The sequence below is a fragment of the Bombus fervidus genome, chromosome 4 (assembly GCF_041682495.2).
Source record: "Bombus fervidus isolate BK054 chromosome 4, iyBomFerv1, whole genome shotgun sequence".
Taxonomy (NCBI): Eukaryota; Metazoa; Arthropoda; class Insecta; order Hymenoptera; family Apidae; genus Bombus; species Bombus fervidus.
Window position 1 is genome coordinate 14,965,485 of NC_091520.1, and position 12,599 is coordinate 14,978,083.

The window sequence follows — 12,599 nt, forward strand, 5'->3', positions numbered from 1 at the left end:
AGTATATTAGGATCACTGTATCATTTAGCTCATCACAGAACCATAAACCATTAAGTGACAATCGTTACATGTAACATTCTAATGTCTGAAACATTTTAATAGTACAATTACGTGATAAATGTGGTATCGGTTGAAGTGGTTTTTAGAACCGCTCTATGATCCTTTTCATTGTTAGCGAAATGACACGCCAATAAATCGTGAAACGAGCATTAAATCGTAACCGTAGCCTCGGCTGGCTCCTCGTAAACGCAAAGTTATGCCGTGACTCACAATACGGTAACGGATAAAAGAGATATTCATTCGAATAATCGATGTGCACACTCTGATCCAGAGAGAATTCTTGTTGCACTCGAACCTCTGTTGAGGATTCAGAATATGTACAGTTTGCATAAAAGGTGATGATTCATCGTCCAAACGAAATAATCTGCTTGTATCGTCTTTTTAAAATTCCAACTCGAGAATTTCGTTATTAATCCTTAGTAGGCAACCATAATTTCGAGAAGTAATTTTGGAAGGGAACTAATATTTTTCAAATCTTTTTTAATTAATTTTTATTAATTTCGTTTAATTGTATATACGCGTGTGGTTTTTTCGTTTTTTGTAAATTCGTTTAATAAGTAAGGATTATATTAATATTGCATTGAAATATTGTACCAAAATATCGGATTCCAACGATTCGTTCATCTATGACTCGTATCTGCGTATCGTAGTTAGGATACGGAGTTGGTCGAGTAATTCTTCGAATGGCTACAGAAACTTAATGTAAAATTTGTATTATATTCCATCCTTCGAGTATTATTTTTAACCTAATGCATTCCACCCTAAATACGTAGGATTCGAGCAGAATTCCGCGGAACACGAGCTAGAGGTGTATCTCTCGAGCTCCAGAGAATGCTTATGTTAATCAATTCTGCTCGTATGGATTTAAGCTCGATATAACTTACGTACGTGAGATCGACGAAAATAAACATCGCGATTTGCATAGAGAAAAACGTATGTCTTATATATAATCGCTCTTCTACCAGATCAATGGTATTATTATATCCTATAATTCATTATATCAACATGAAATATCAGGATGATCGATCAATAAATCCATTCACTCGCAAGACAAACAAGGAAACTCACTTGATAATCTCCATTGTTACAATCCACTCGTTACAGTTCGGACATCCAAGAGGCAGGAGACGCCTATGGGGAAAAGACGCAACACTGGTCACCAAAAATTCTATCTCGGTGACGATCAAAATTCTTCCACAGGATAAACTTGTTTTTTCACAACGAAAACCCATGACGGCAAGGTAAATTCCATGTCTATAAAGATTACCATCGCTCGTTTCCATTCAGTGTCAATGATTCAAACCTGGATCACGCTTCCGCGTCTTACGAATCTCGTAATAAACTCGACGCGAGCTGGTTCCAGGAACGGTGTGATTTTTATGAATGAACGTAAGCGGAGTAAGCGTAGTTGCGAGAGCGTGTGTGTCACGCGTGAATGGGCCACTCCTTCCGACGCCCTCGTAACACAATCGTATAGTATAGACACTTCTGCTCAGAAGTATTCGAACACAACTGTCTACGTACTGTACATGATTTTTGCCTTTAAAAGTACACGCGATATTATTTATGTAAATATCGTAGTTGCAAAGTTAAAGACGCGAGGAAATGTTTAACGTAAAATAATAAGACGTTCGATTCGACGAAGGAAAGTAAATAAATGTTTTAGAAAAACACGCTCGTATCGAGATTCTTTTATAAAGAATACCAAAGGTCGGTCGGTTTTCAACTTTGAAAAATGTTTAAATTAAAGTTGAAACATTTACATATGGAAATATCGAACTTCTTCACGACAAATCCTCTCTTAGTTTCAATGATTGGCGGTAGCGCGTTAAGTACGCGAAAGATCACGTGGAAGATAAACTAACGAGTAAGAATTGTACTTATTGACTTTTGAATATCTTTCTACGAGTATCTGAATATCTTTGAACGGTAGTGTTCTTGTTGTAGACGCGTGTACGTGCCGAGAAGCTACCAATTCTGAATCATTCACGTCTCTCTTTTCCTCTTCTTTTTTCTTCGCGGATTTTGATCGTGACTCGAACACCAGGTAAAATCGTCGATGGAATTCAAGGATTCGTATCGTCATTGAAGCGGCAAGTAATATTGCGTGGGCGGTGATAAAGACGATCGGTTTGGCGAATGATCGCGAATCCAGACACGTGTACGATTCAACGTGATCTAATTGATCTTGCGATTTCGACGCGCGGAAGTTTAACATCGTGTCTCATGCTCGAACATTGGTTTTCTTAATGATGGACACTCGTCGTTTTATCCATTCATTAACGTACGTCTGACGTACGTAGATTGCAAACGTTTTTCGTAATTAACTGCAATATAATTGACTTTTTGTGAAGGAACTTGTAAGTAGAATGATCGTATATATTAAATTATATATTCCAACAGAGAAAATTATAATCATGATCGAGTAAATTACAACTAGACGTACACCTGTTTTTCAGGTTGAAAATCTAGCTCAACGAACAGCAGAATGTTTTGCATAAGAAAATCATTTTCTACAGATTTTTACTGCTTTGTAATATAATTCTGTATTCTTCTATTAATCTTTGTTACTATCAAAGTTTGAGTTCGGAGCTTCTTAAATTAGTAATTGTTTTCTCCAACATCACAAGTAGGCAAAGATACAAAAAAAAAAAAAAAAGAAAATTTATATTTCGAGATGTTTGAAAACTCCAGTTTTAAGTTGAGCTACTCAAGATCAATTAGTCACTGTTTGTTACATTCGACATCACAGATAATATAGACATTTATTATCGATGAAACATCCTATATAATAATAATTTTGCACAAGATAAATTGACCACAATGTCCCTTTCTGTTTTATGACGAACAAATTCTTCAAGGCAACGTGACGAATCGTGGGTGTGTTTAATCGCATTAGTACTCAAGCATTCTATTGTATCACCATAATTCTTCAATATCTCTTACGTACAAGATACGATATTACTTTAAAAACATACGTAAATTAGCAACTTTAAAAATCGTACTAAAAATATTACATTTTTATGTCTTTCAAGAACACACACACACACACACAGACAATAACGTATTACAATTAAAAATTTTTTCGTAACAATTTCCTGTTCCTTTCACAAAGCATAACATTATTTAATTTACAACACTGAAACAACTCGTAAATAAACGTACCACGGCTTATCACTCGCACCTCCGGCGACGAAAAGACACGAATTAGTTGCGAAGAAGATTGTAGATTAACGAAAAAAAAAAAAAAAGATATACCAAAGACATTGTGGCGTAAATCACGATGACAGCATTGCAATTACATGTCACGTGCGATCATGTCCACGTGAAGCAAAATCGAAGGAAAAGAACGCGATTGCGCGATCTTCATGGTCGAAACGAGGAAGACAAGGAAGATTAAACGTCGTCTAGTTGCTAGAGAACATTTTTTCCGTCTCACGTAGCTCGTTTCTAAGAATCTCTTCTTACTATTAGAGTCATTTGCTTCCTCTTGGTGTCGAGAGGGTGGAATGCTTCAAGCGCGAGCAAAGATCGGGACAGATGAAGTTCTCATAGTTTTCAGCAGCTGTAGAAGTTCGATCGATGCCTATTTGTCAAGGCTATGGGGTCTCATTGAAAAATAAACCTTCATAGAATTTTACCAACGCGCTAATTTTGATGAAATATTCTTCTCCTTCTTTAAGATTCAAAGTGCAAAGGAAAAAGAGAGAGAGAGGAGGGCGGGGGGGGGGGAGAGGAAAATAGAGTTTTATAAGAAGCACTATCATCGATCTTCAATGCTTTTAAAAGTTTTCACTAGAACGGAAGGAAACTGAAAGTAGTTAAGTCTTTAGAAAAATCATTAATAAGAAGGTCACTATGGTGATCAATTCTCAGGTGTGAAATTAAATTTAATTTTCAACAATTTCTTATAGACGACACGTCATTTAGTATTTTGATAAAATATGAATTATTAATCCATGATAGTTTACTTGTAATTACTTCAAGGTAGTTACAGTACTTGTAATTACTTCAACGTATTTGCACCGTAGTAGTTAAGGATTGAACTTAATTTTACAGAAATTGATTTCATACTTCTTCGAACTTATAAACAATACGAATTGTATAATATGTCTTTAAAAACGAAATTGTTGGTTCTTATCATACAAGTTATATAAAGTAAGCAATGATTTGAAATAATGTGAGTTGTTAAGCTGTGATATTTCCTTTTGGAATTTATTTCTATTTGACAATTTTTTGCTCGAAGAAAGCTTCGACAATTGCCGATTATAAGCCACGTGGAACGTAATCGTGACATTTTCCTCTGAGTTGATAGGCGATCCTTGCAAATCTGCAAATCAATAATCGTCGCCGTTGACGTAATTACCTGTGGCCGGCTATTCGGTCGAAGCACGAGACGTTTTATGCCCCGGCTACCTTGAGAAACGCGCAGAAAACACGATAATACAATTTCAAATTACAGACCACGCTGTTCTTAGTTTAACGAACAGCCTTGGGAATTTTTGACGTCGTCGATTTCGCTGCTTTTAGCTTCTTGTTCTTTCGATACTTTCTCGTAAATTCAATATGTGATAATAGCAGCAATAAAAATGAATAAAACATGAAAATTATATGTCCATATTGTATATATTCTATGGAATAAAAGAAAGCCATTGTTCTATAAAAATTGTACAAAACGAGAATTATAATGTCGTATATGTGTGTTACTAAAGATAGTTGCTATTGCTTCGTTTAACATTCTACAGGTGCGTAACCCTGTCTGGTACACAACATTCCCATGGAAATTCGTTCTATTGAAAATAATATCGTTTACGTATCTTTTATACGTTCGTTTCACCTCTCGGTTCTTAATTTAATTCTCAATTCGAGTAAACAAATTTCCTCGATTTAGTTCCACCTACTCCCAAAACAAGATAAGAGGAACAAGTCCAATTCTTGCTCCACATAAACCCAAACACACAAGATGATCGTCATATCGCGTTCACCTGTCAAAAAGTTGACATTTTGATTGGTAAAGTTATCAGGTCTGACGTGTGCCCCGTTTCCATGACCCAATTTCAAACTAGCGTGGATTTCGTGCCTCCACACGACTCGTGTAATAATCGTTGTTTTCTCTTTCGTAACGATTCCATATCTATCCCGTCTATCTACCTTTAACATCGTCGTTATGCACGTGTCGCGGACGTAACGCATGGTAATAACGTCGCGCAAAATGGCGATAAGGAACAGGTAGGACGATCGATTTTACCAGGCTGGACACATTCGGTTGAAATTTGTTGCCGGATGGGAGAGATCGATTTTTAAAGCGGAATTCCTGCGTAGGCAACCCGCTTGATAAATTTAACGACGGGGCTGCCTAGGAACGAACTGGGTAACTGGGTCGACCGATGTATCAACCACGCCGACCTTTCGGATCAGAAGATAGACACTAGACAAGCGTCTGAAAGGCCAAACGTGAATGTAAATCCGCGATTCTTGATCATGAAAAACCCTGACTTTTAAGCATCTCCCCTAAAATCCTTCACGAAACGGATAGTAATCCAAGCAGAAAGGCGTAGATATTGCTGTGGATAGTGATTTTATCTTTTATATCCTTCCTATTCTTTTTAGCTGTCTTTCCTTTGGGCGCTTAACGGTTAGATAGATTCATCGAAGATTTGATTTTGGTAGAAGACATTCAAGATAATTAACCAGTTAGCTGTTTTGGACGAGTATACTCGTCGTCGCTTACTTTTCGCGATACATTTTAGATACACGCTTTTCAAGCGTGTGGCCGCCACAGCTAACTGGTTAAGAGAATTTTGTATTAGGTCTTAAAGTAGACTGATAAAGGTCTGTGTTTTTACACGATGGCGCTTAAGGAAGGAAATACTTATTGCCGCAAACATTCGACTAAATAGCACTATGATTACGAAAGGGAAGTCCAAGAACGTGCTTAATATTTTTTTTAGTCACGTTTAGTAATCTTTCTAGTCGGTGTGCTCTTCTATATTGTTATGAACTATTGCTATGAACTTAAAATTACGAAGAAGGAAAATTACCAAGAAGCTATATATTTAAAAAATGTTTAGGGGCGGCTAAGGATATTGGTAAAAATTCTATTTTAACGAGAAAATTCTATTTGAAGTTTTATTTCGACGTTAAACTAGCAGATGATTCGGTGATTTACGATGACAGAAATGCACGCTCAATTGCCGACGTAATTTCGCTTCTAGCGCGATCTTTTGCAGAATCGAGGCCACGAGGCAGTGAAATGCCTCTTGATAGTTACGTTTGTCTACACGCGGCACCCTATCGTCGCTTCTTATCGCTGATAACAAGTTTCGTAAGGTGTGTGTGTGTGTTTCCAGTGAAACGTAACGTAATGGGTGCCACGATGAAAAAGAGCGAGAAAGAGTCGACCAAAGCGAACGATGGAGACACTTTTCGTGATTTTGCAGGTGTTATATACATATTTGTCCCGCGACGATTATGTGTAGCGTTTCATACAGAAGATGATTCACGATTTTAAAGAGCGCCGGATGCATGATGTTTCAAAATCTCGTACCATAGTTACGTGGAATTTGTTGAGATTTATTAGATGCTTTGTAGACGTATTATAATCTTTACGAGCGTTCTACGCTTTAAATGCAAAAAAATCTTCCTTTTACGTATCTTTATGTATTTTGTGAACGCGTTTGAATGTCTTTTTTTTTTTTTGATTTTCTGAATCTTCTCGTTAAGTTATTACGTAAATGCATTATATAAAGATTATATGGAGAAGGTTTATTATCTCGCGATTAAAAGGATGTACTTTATGTTGAAAAGGAACACGTGGTTTTAGTACCTGTTGGTATAAAATACGTACCGATGCCTATGATCTAACGATTTAACTTGTTTCTCTCGGATAAGGTAAAGTAGGGCAAAAGACAGAAAAGTAGAGTAAAATGATTTAGAGTCGTCTTCTTTTTTTCTTTAAAGAAACGTTCTTCCGATTTGCAAGAAGAAAATTAGTTTCTTCGAACTTTATCCTTGTTTAGTAAGAACAGATAATCTAAAAGTAGTGATCGTATATCGCGTTAAGAGCAAGATACGTAACTGAAGGTAACTAGGACATCGGTTTGTTTGAACTTGTCGTAGCAATATTCTATCGTGTACAATGTGATTTAGTCGCTAAAAAGTTCAACGTACACGAGCTTCGATTATTTCTCTAACTTTATAACGAAATATACAGTTTCACTCTCTTTCTCTCTCTCTTTATATCGTTCTTTATATCGCTTGAAATATTCCCAGTTATGTGACTTATAAAGATTGATACGTATTATTTATAGTGCGTGTTCATTATTAGATTGATTTATCGACGTGCTCGTTACTTTTTCATTTCCCTTAGATGAATGGCTCGGTTAATGACATTGTTGCTGATTAACGCCTGCACATGGGAAAGAACAGATACGGGATTTACCCTGATTTTCAGTTGGCGCGCGATCGGTAGTATGAAAATCGAAGCATTCGAAGGTGTACGCAACACCTGCGAAACTATGTCGCTCTGTTATCGATCACGAAATAATCGAATTGCTTTTTATTTATCTCTGTTAATTTTTGAGCAAAACTATATCGACGATTCGTTGTATCTTCAAACTATCAAATCATCTTTGAAGAGTAGAATCAGAGAATATAAATTTTGAAAATTTCAGAATAACAAGAGCAAAATAGATCTCCAGCTTCTACGTACTTCTACGTGGAAATACCGTAGAATACACCGTACTTCAACGTTTATCGTCGATTCCCGAAAAGAAGTGTGAACCAGTTCTTAAATAATTTCCTACCGCACAATTTGCTTCGTTTTCGAGCTACGAAATCATCACCGTAGAGTGCAATAATATGTAAATGGAAAATAAATTCGTAAATCTGACAACAACAGAAGCAAAAATAGATTTCGAGTTATTTTCTTCTTTATAGCTACACATAATTTTACATAAAATATACAGAGTAGTTGGTCGGGCAACCGTATTTAGCCAAAAACATTCAACGATTCGTTGAATTCCACATATCTGTCGTGACATACGAAATTCCCTCTTTCTCTTCCTTTTTCGAGTCCTTTTCCGAGAACAACGTCGCGTTTAACGGTGCAGCGAAGGCTCACGAAGGATCTGTTACTCGAGAAAAGACGAAGAAGTGCACAAGAGGTATCGAATAGCGACCCCGACCTTGAAGAGGTCTTTGTCAACGCAAACGGCATCAGTATTCAACGCCTTCGTATCTTCTGCTAGCCGTTCCTTGAATACAAAACCGATCTTCGATCGTCCAAACGTGGATCTTTATACTACAGAGCAATATATTTTCGTGTTAGTACTCTCGCGATTGCCTTTGTACTAACGTTTTTTTCCTTTATCGCAACATCAACAATCGATGGATCTTTTATGCCATGTAATTCCGCCCAGTGATTCGTACGATTCATGTTTCAGACGTCTACTTTAATTCAGTATACTTGATTCTCATTAGAATCGGGTAGTATGCTTCCAGATGAAGATAGAAGAAGAGTAGAATTGGGTCGAGCTTAACGAAAGATTAGCTCCCGAATTTCTTTATAAAACTGCAAGTTTATCAGCCATAAAGTTTAATCTTCTGATATAATCAACCGTTTAAGGATTCGTTGATCTACGCTCGGATTTTATTTAAAGAGCATTCTTTTATCAGCGATACGAAACTCAGATTTTCCATCGAATTATGACGTATCATCGTCAGATAGTATCTCGCGTTTTGTAAACATCGTCACGTTGCCAGTGTGAGAAAAAGGCTGATTCGTACGATCGCATTGTACTGCAGTGCGTAAATGCATTTTTATACGATATATCATTATTCATTTTATTTTACTTGTTCGTCATATTTTTTTTTACTATTAGTACGGATGATTTAACTCAACTCTCAACTTGTATCGTCAGATAATTTATAATAATTTGAATTCAGTTAGCGCAGGTTATATTACTATATAGGTTGCTGTTACTAGTTGAATAATTTATGTAGAGTTAGGTTACTCCGAAGCTGGCTGAAACTTAAATTTAAGCGATACCACCTCGTACGTACAAGAATCTTCGCCAATATCGAGTTCAAAAAGGCGTGGCAAACAAAATTATAACAGCGAAGATGTCGCTTGGTGTGTTTGTATCAAAGAGATTGGAATCGAAACGACATCGAGTCCTTCTTCGACATTGCCTTCTTACAAATTTTTGTACCTTCTTTCTTTTTCGATAAAAATCGCTGAAATCATCGAACATGCACAGTGCACAGGTGTTTGACCCTAACTGACCTTACTCGACCCAGCCAGGTGGCAGGTCAGGTAAGAGGTCAATTTAAAATCTTGCGTGCACCTGTTCGTGGAATAGTTTCGAGATAACAGATTTAGGAATAACCTCGAGGCAACCTGACGTTCGTTTTTCTTAATTCGCCGCCGTACACAATTGAAATGTATCGCATGGAAGATTGTTAAGAATCGAACTACCGCCACCGTGTGATTTTACGAGGTCATTTTGCGCGTTTTCTTATTAGAATTCAGAATCGTTGGTGCGATAAAAACGCGCGCTTCGCCGAAATTAGTTATGCTGAACGGTTGTGGAAGTTTTCGGTTCGTCCCGTTCCGCAAAGTATGACTGCTGTTAACCGTTACTATCTTGCCAGATACGATACTCGGAATTTTAACGTGAATATTACATTTTCGTGTGTTCTTGAAAGACTATGACGCGACTGGCAATTAGGCAAGTGTAATTTCTTAAATTAGACGATACTGAGATCCAAAAGATGTTGACATTAGTGAATCTATATTTTGTAGAATTTAGATTTCCAAGCAATCTAGTTTCCAAGTATTTGCGAGAAAGATAATCGTGTTTGATCGTTAGCTTGACTGATTCCCACGATGAAATTTCATTTAGGATAGTTAATTTGTTCTCCGTTTATAAACGATGTGATAGAAATTTCTGTATGTCGTCGTATCGTAGCAGGTCGTGATCGTTCGGAACGTTTTAACCTGAAATATCCGTTTCCAATAATTTTTCAATTTTATCTTCGATCGAGAGCCAAGAAACAACTAATGTAACGCAATCGGGACAGTCGCGTCTCGTTACGATGATAATGTAAGATTTCAAAATGCTTCTTACGTGAATTTCTTCACACACAATAAACGTGTTTTGTGATAAGTGTTCGAGCGCTTTCTTCGGATATTGCATTAACTCTGAGCAGATACCGCGACATTTCTTCCTCTTTTCTCGTTCAATATTGTTTGTATTTGAAAAGCGTGAAGGTTGCTGACCTACGACCCGCGTTACGATACGAATGCCGTGTAGCAATCGGTGTTCTTCTTCCAGTGAAAAAAAAAAAAAAAAAAAAAAAGGGAAAAAATAGAGATCCGATAAAGCAACGTGAGTCACCGGTGTCGGTTTACAAAAAATCGCTGATTCAACCACTCCGGAAGTGTCGGTTGCTCGTATCACAAAGGAAACCGATCCAAACGCGTATCGAACCTTTATTTTCTTCTTGTTTGGTGAATTGCACGCGTATCGACGTACACCAATGTCAGGAGATGTAAATGTGGGTTATCGAGGATGAGTCGGTGACATCATCGATGATATATCAGGTGAAATCATCGAAGATGTATCAGGTGAAATCGGATCAACATAAGGAACAGGGGATAATTAAGCGTTTGTCAAAGCAAAGTTCTTCCTCTAATGGTGAATGCTTTTGCATCGATCAGACGCGTTCTTTGTTCCGTGTTGCGATTAAATGGGAATGTTTTACTTTTGTGGAAGTTATAGTTACATTTAGAGTAGCTAAATGGTTTTCTTATGTAAATAGCGTGATCTTGTAAAGAGAAGTTAATTTATTCTACGTTTATGATCTATGCATATACGAGAGGCTTGGAGGAAAGATGATGTAAGTAATTAAGTCTTGTGAGATGTATAATTAGAGTAATCGATGCTGTATGTATTTTTCAAGTTCGCTATGGTGGTCAATTGCGTAACACACGTCTCACGTGTCACGTTGCGAAAGGTTACACGCATCTGTGTGAAAATCGCTGAGGTAGCTCCATTCAGAAATCGGATACTCGGCTTTGTCACGTGGATTCATAGTTTGGAATTGTACAGAGCACGAGCATAGGTACGCATATTTTTAAGCGCGTACAGAGTGTGTACAGTGGCTGTAAATAAGATAACTAGAGAAATTGGTGGCAAGTTGAGGAATGCCGTCAGTCAAGAGTCAATAAAGCACGCAATTGATAACATTTTTCTTCTATAGTTGGCTTATTTATCAAATACTTCGACGCTTATTTTCCAATGAAGAACTTTTTTGTCAAGCTCCATATATATTTCGTTCTAATACATTTCAAACTTTTGCAATCGTATGGAAGTACTAGAAAGTTTAAAAGAAATAATTTTGGTAGCCACTGTACGCGTTTCTAACTATGTTCTTTTCCTTCTCCACATAAACGAAATATCTTTAGCTTTAACGCATCTCCGTCGAATTCACGTTTGCTCGTGTTTGCTCACGTTGTTCGGTGCAATAGCCGCATTGGACATTTCTCTGGCTGCGAGTCGGTTTTGCGCAACGATGCGATTACAGTTCTGTATCTAATTAGTCTTTCGAGGCACGTCGGGTAATGATCAAGCGCGATTAGTAATTGTAATAAACCGTTGTCAGGAGCGGTGCTATCTTTGTATTGCATCGGCAATCATCTTCCGCGAAGCCTGATAAGACACGGAAGGTACTTTCGAACGAGCGACAGTCAGCCTCGCATCGCCGATTTAGTCAGTCGGTGCGTTTCTTGACATTCAACAGATCCAATCGATTAATTTTGTTAACGTCGATGTCGATTTTCATCCATTCGTATTTCCTTGTATTGGGTTGGTAACTAAGTGATTGCGGATTTTGTCAATACCACCTAATGGCAAAATACGTAATCACTTAGTTGCCAACCGAATAATTACATCGTCCGCGGACAAATTGTTTCTTCTTGCGAGAAATACAGTTTCGCGCTCGAATTTCCTTCCTTCGAACGAAACAAATAGTTTCGTATAAATCGTTTCAATTATTTGGATGAATCTTGCTATTGTTAAAATCTTATACAGAAGACCTTCGGGCTTCATTGAATTTAAAGAATATAATGTGACGATCGTATTCACGATGAAGAAATAATCTATTTACAATTTGTTATGCTACTTCTATTATTCAAATCATCTCATAAATCATCCTTTGTTTTACTCACGATATCACCTCGTGCGTTAAACGGTATTCAAGATCGGACGAGCGATGCATTCGTAATTACAATATACATTTCTATTCCTTTTTATCGACGCGATTGGAGACCAGATAAAACGGTATCACTTTGATTACTCATGGAGATACATCTTCCTTCGACTTTCCGAACAATCGATCTCTGAACTGTTTAATTTTACCAATGAAAGTAGAATCCTGATGAGACGTTAATTGGTATGCGTGGGTGTATTAGAAGAATATAATTAGAATTCAGGAGGCAAATTTTGAATTAAGCTTTTTCCTCTTCCTATCAGAGT

At 37.2% G+C, this 12,599-nt stretch overlaps 2 protein-coding genes across 8 annotated transcripts in view; one reads left to right on the forward strand and one right to left on the reverse strand.

Annotated features, from left to right (window-relative positions):
• LOC139986322 (matrix metalloproteinase-14-like) overlaps window positions 1-12,599 on the reverse strand; it is a 40,278-nt gene that overhangs the window by 21,310 nt on the left and 6,369 nt on the right. The gene's annotated exons all lie outside the window — the stretch shown is intronic.
• LOC139986332 (uncharacterized) overlaps window positions 1-12,599 on the forward strand; it is a 76,907-nt gene that overhangs the window by 14,945 nt on the left and 49,363 nt on the right. Inside the window, exon 3 of one of the 3 annotated variants that reach the window (XR_012453367.1) lies at window positions 1,165-2,724. The exons of 1 other annotated variant lie outside the window; for it this stretch is intronic. Coding sequence is in view for 1 of the 2 variants with exons in the window: in XM_074111679.1 (XP_073967780.1) it covers window positions 1,165-1,301 (137 nt within the window). In the remaining variant the exon portion in view is untranslated. Of the gene's footprint in view, window positions 1-1,164; window positions 2,725-12,599 lie in introns of those variants that run through there. One more of the 3 variants, XM_074111679.1, reaches the window with a different exon arrangement.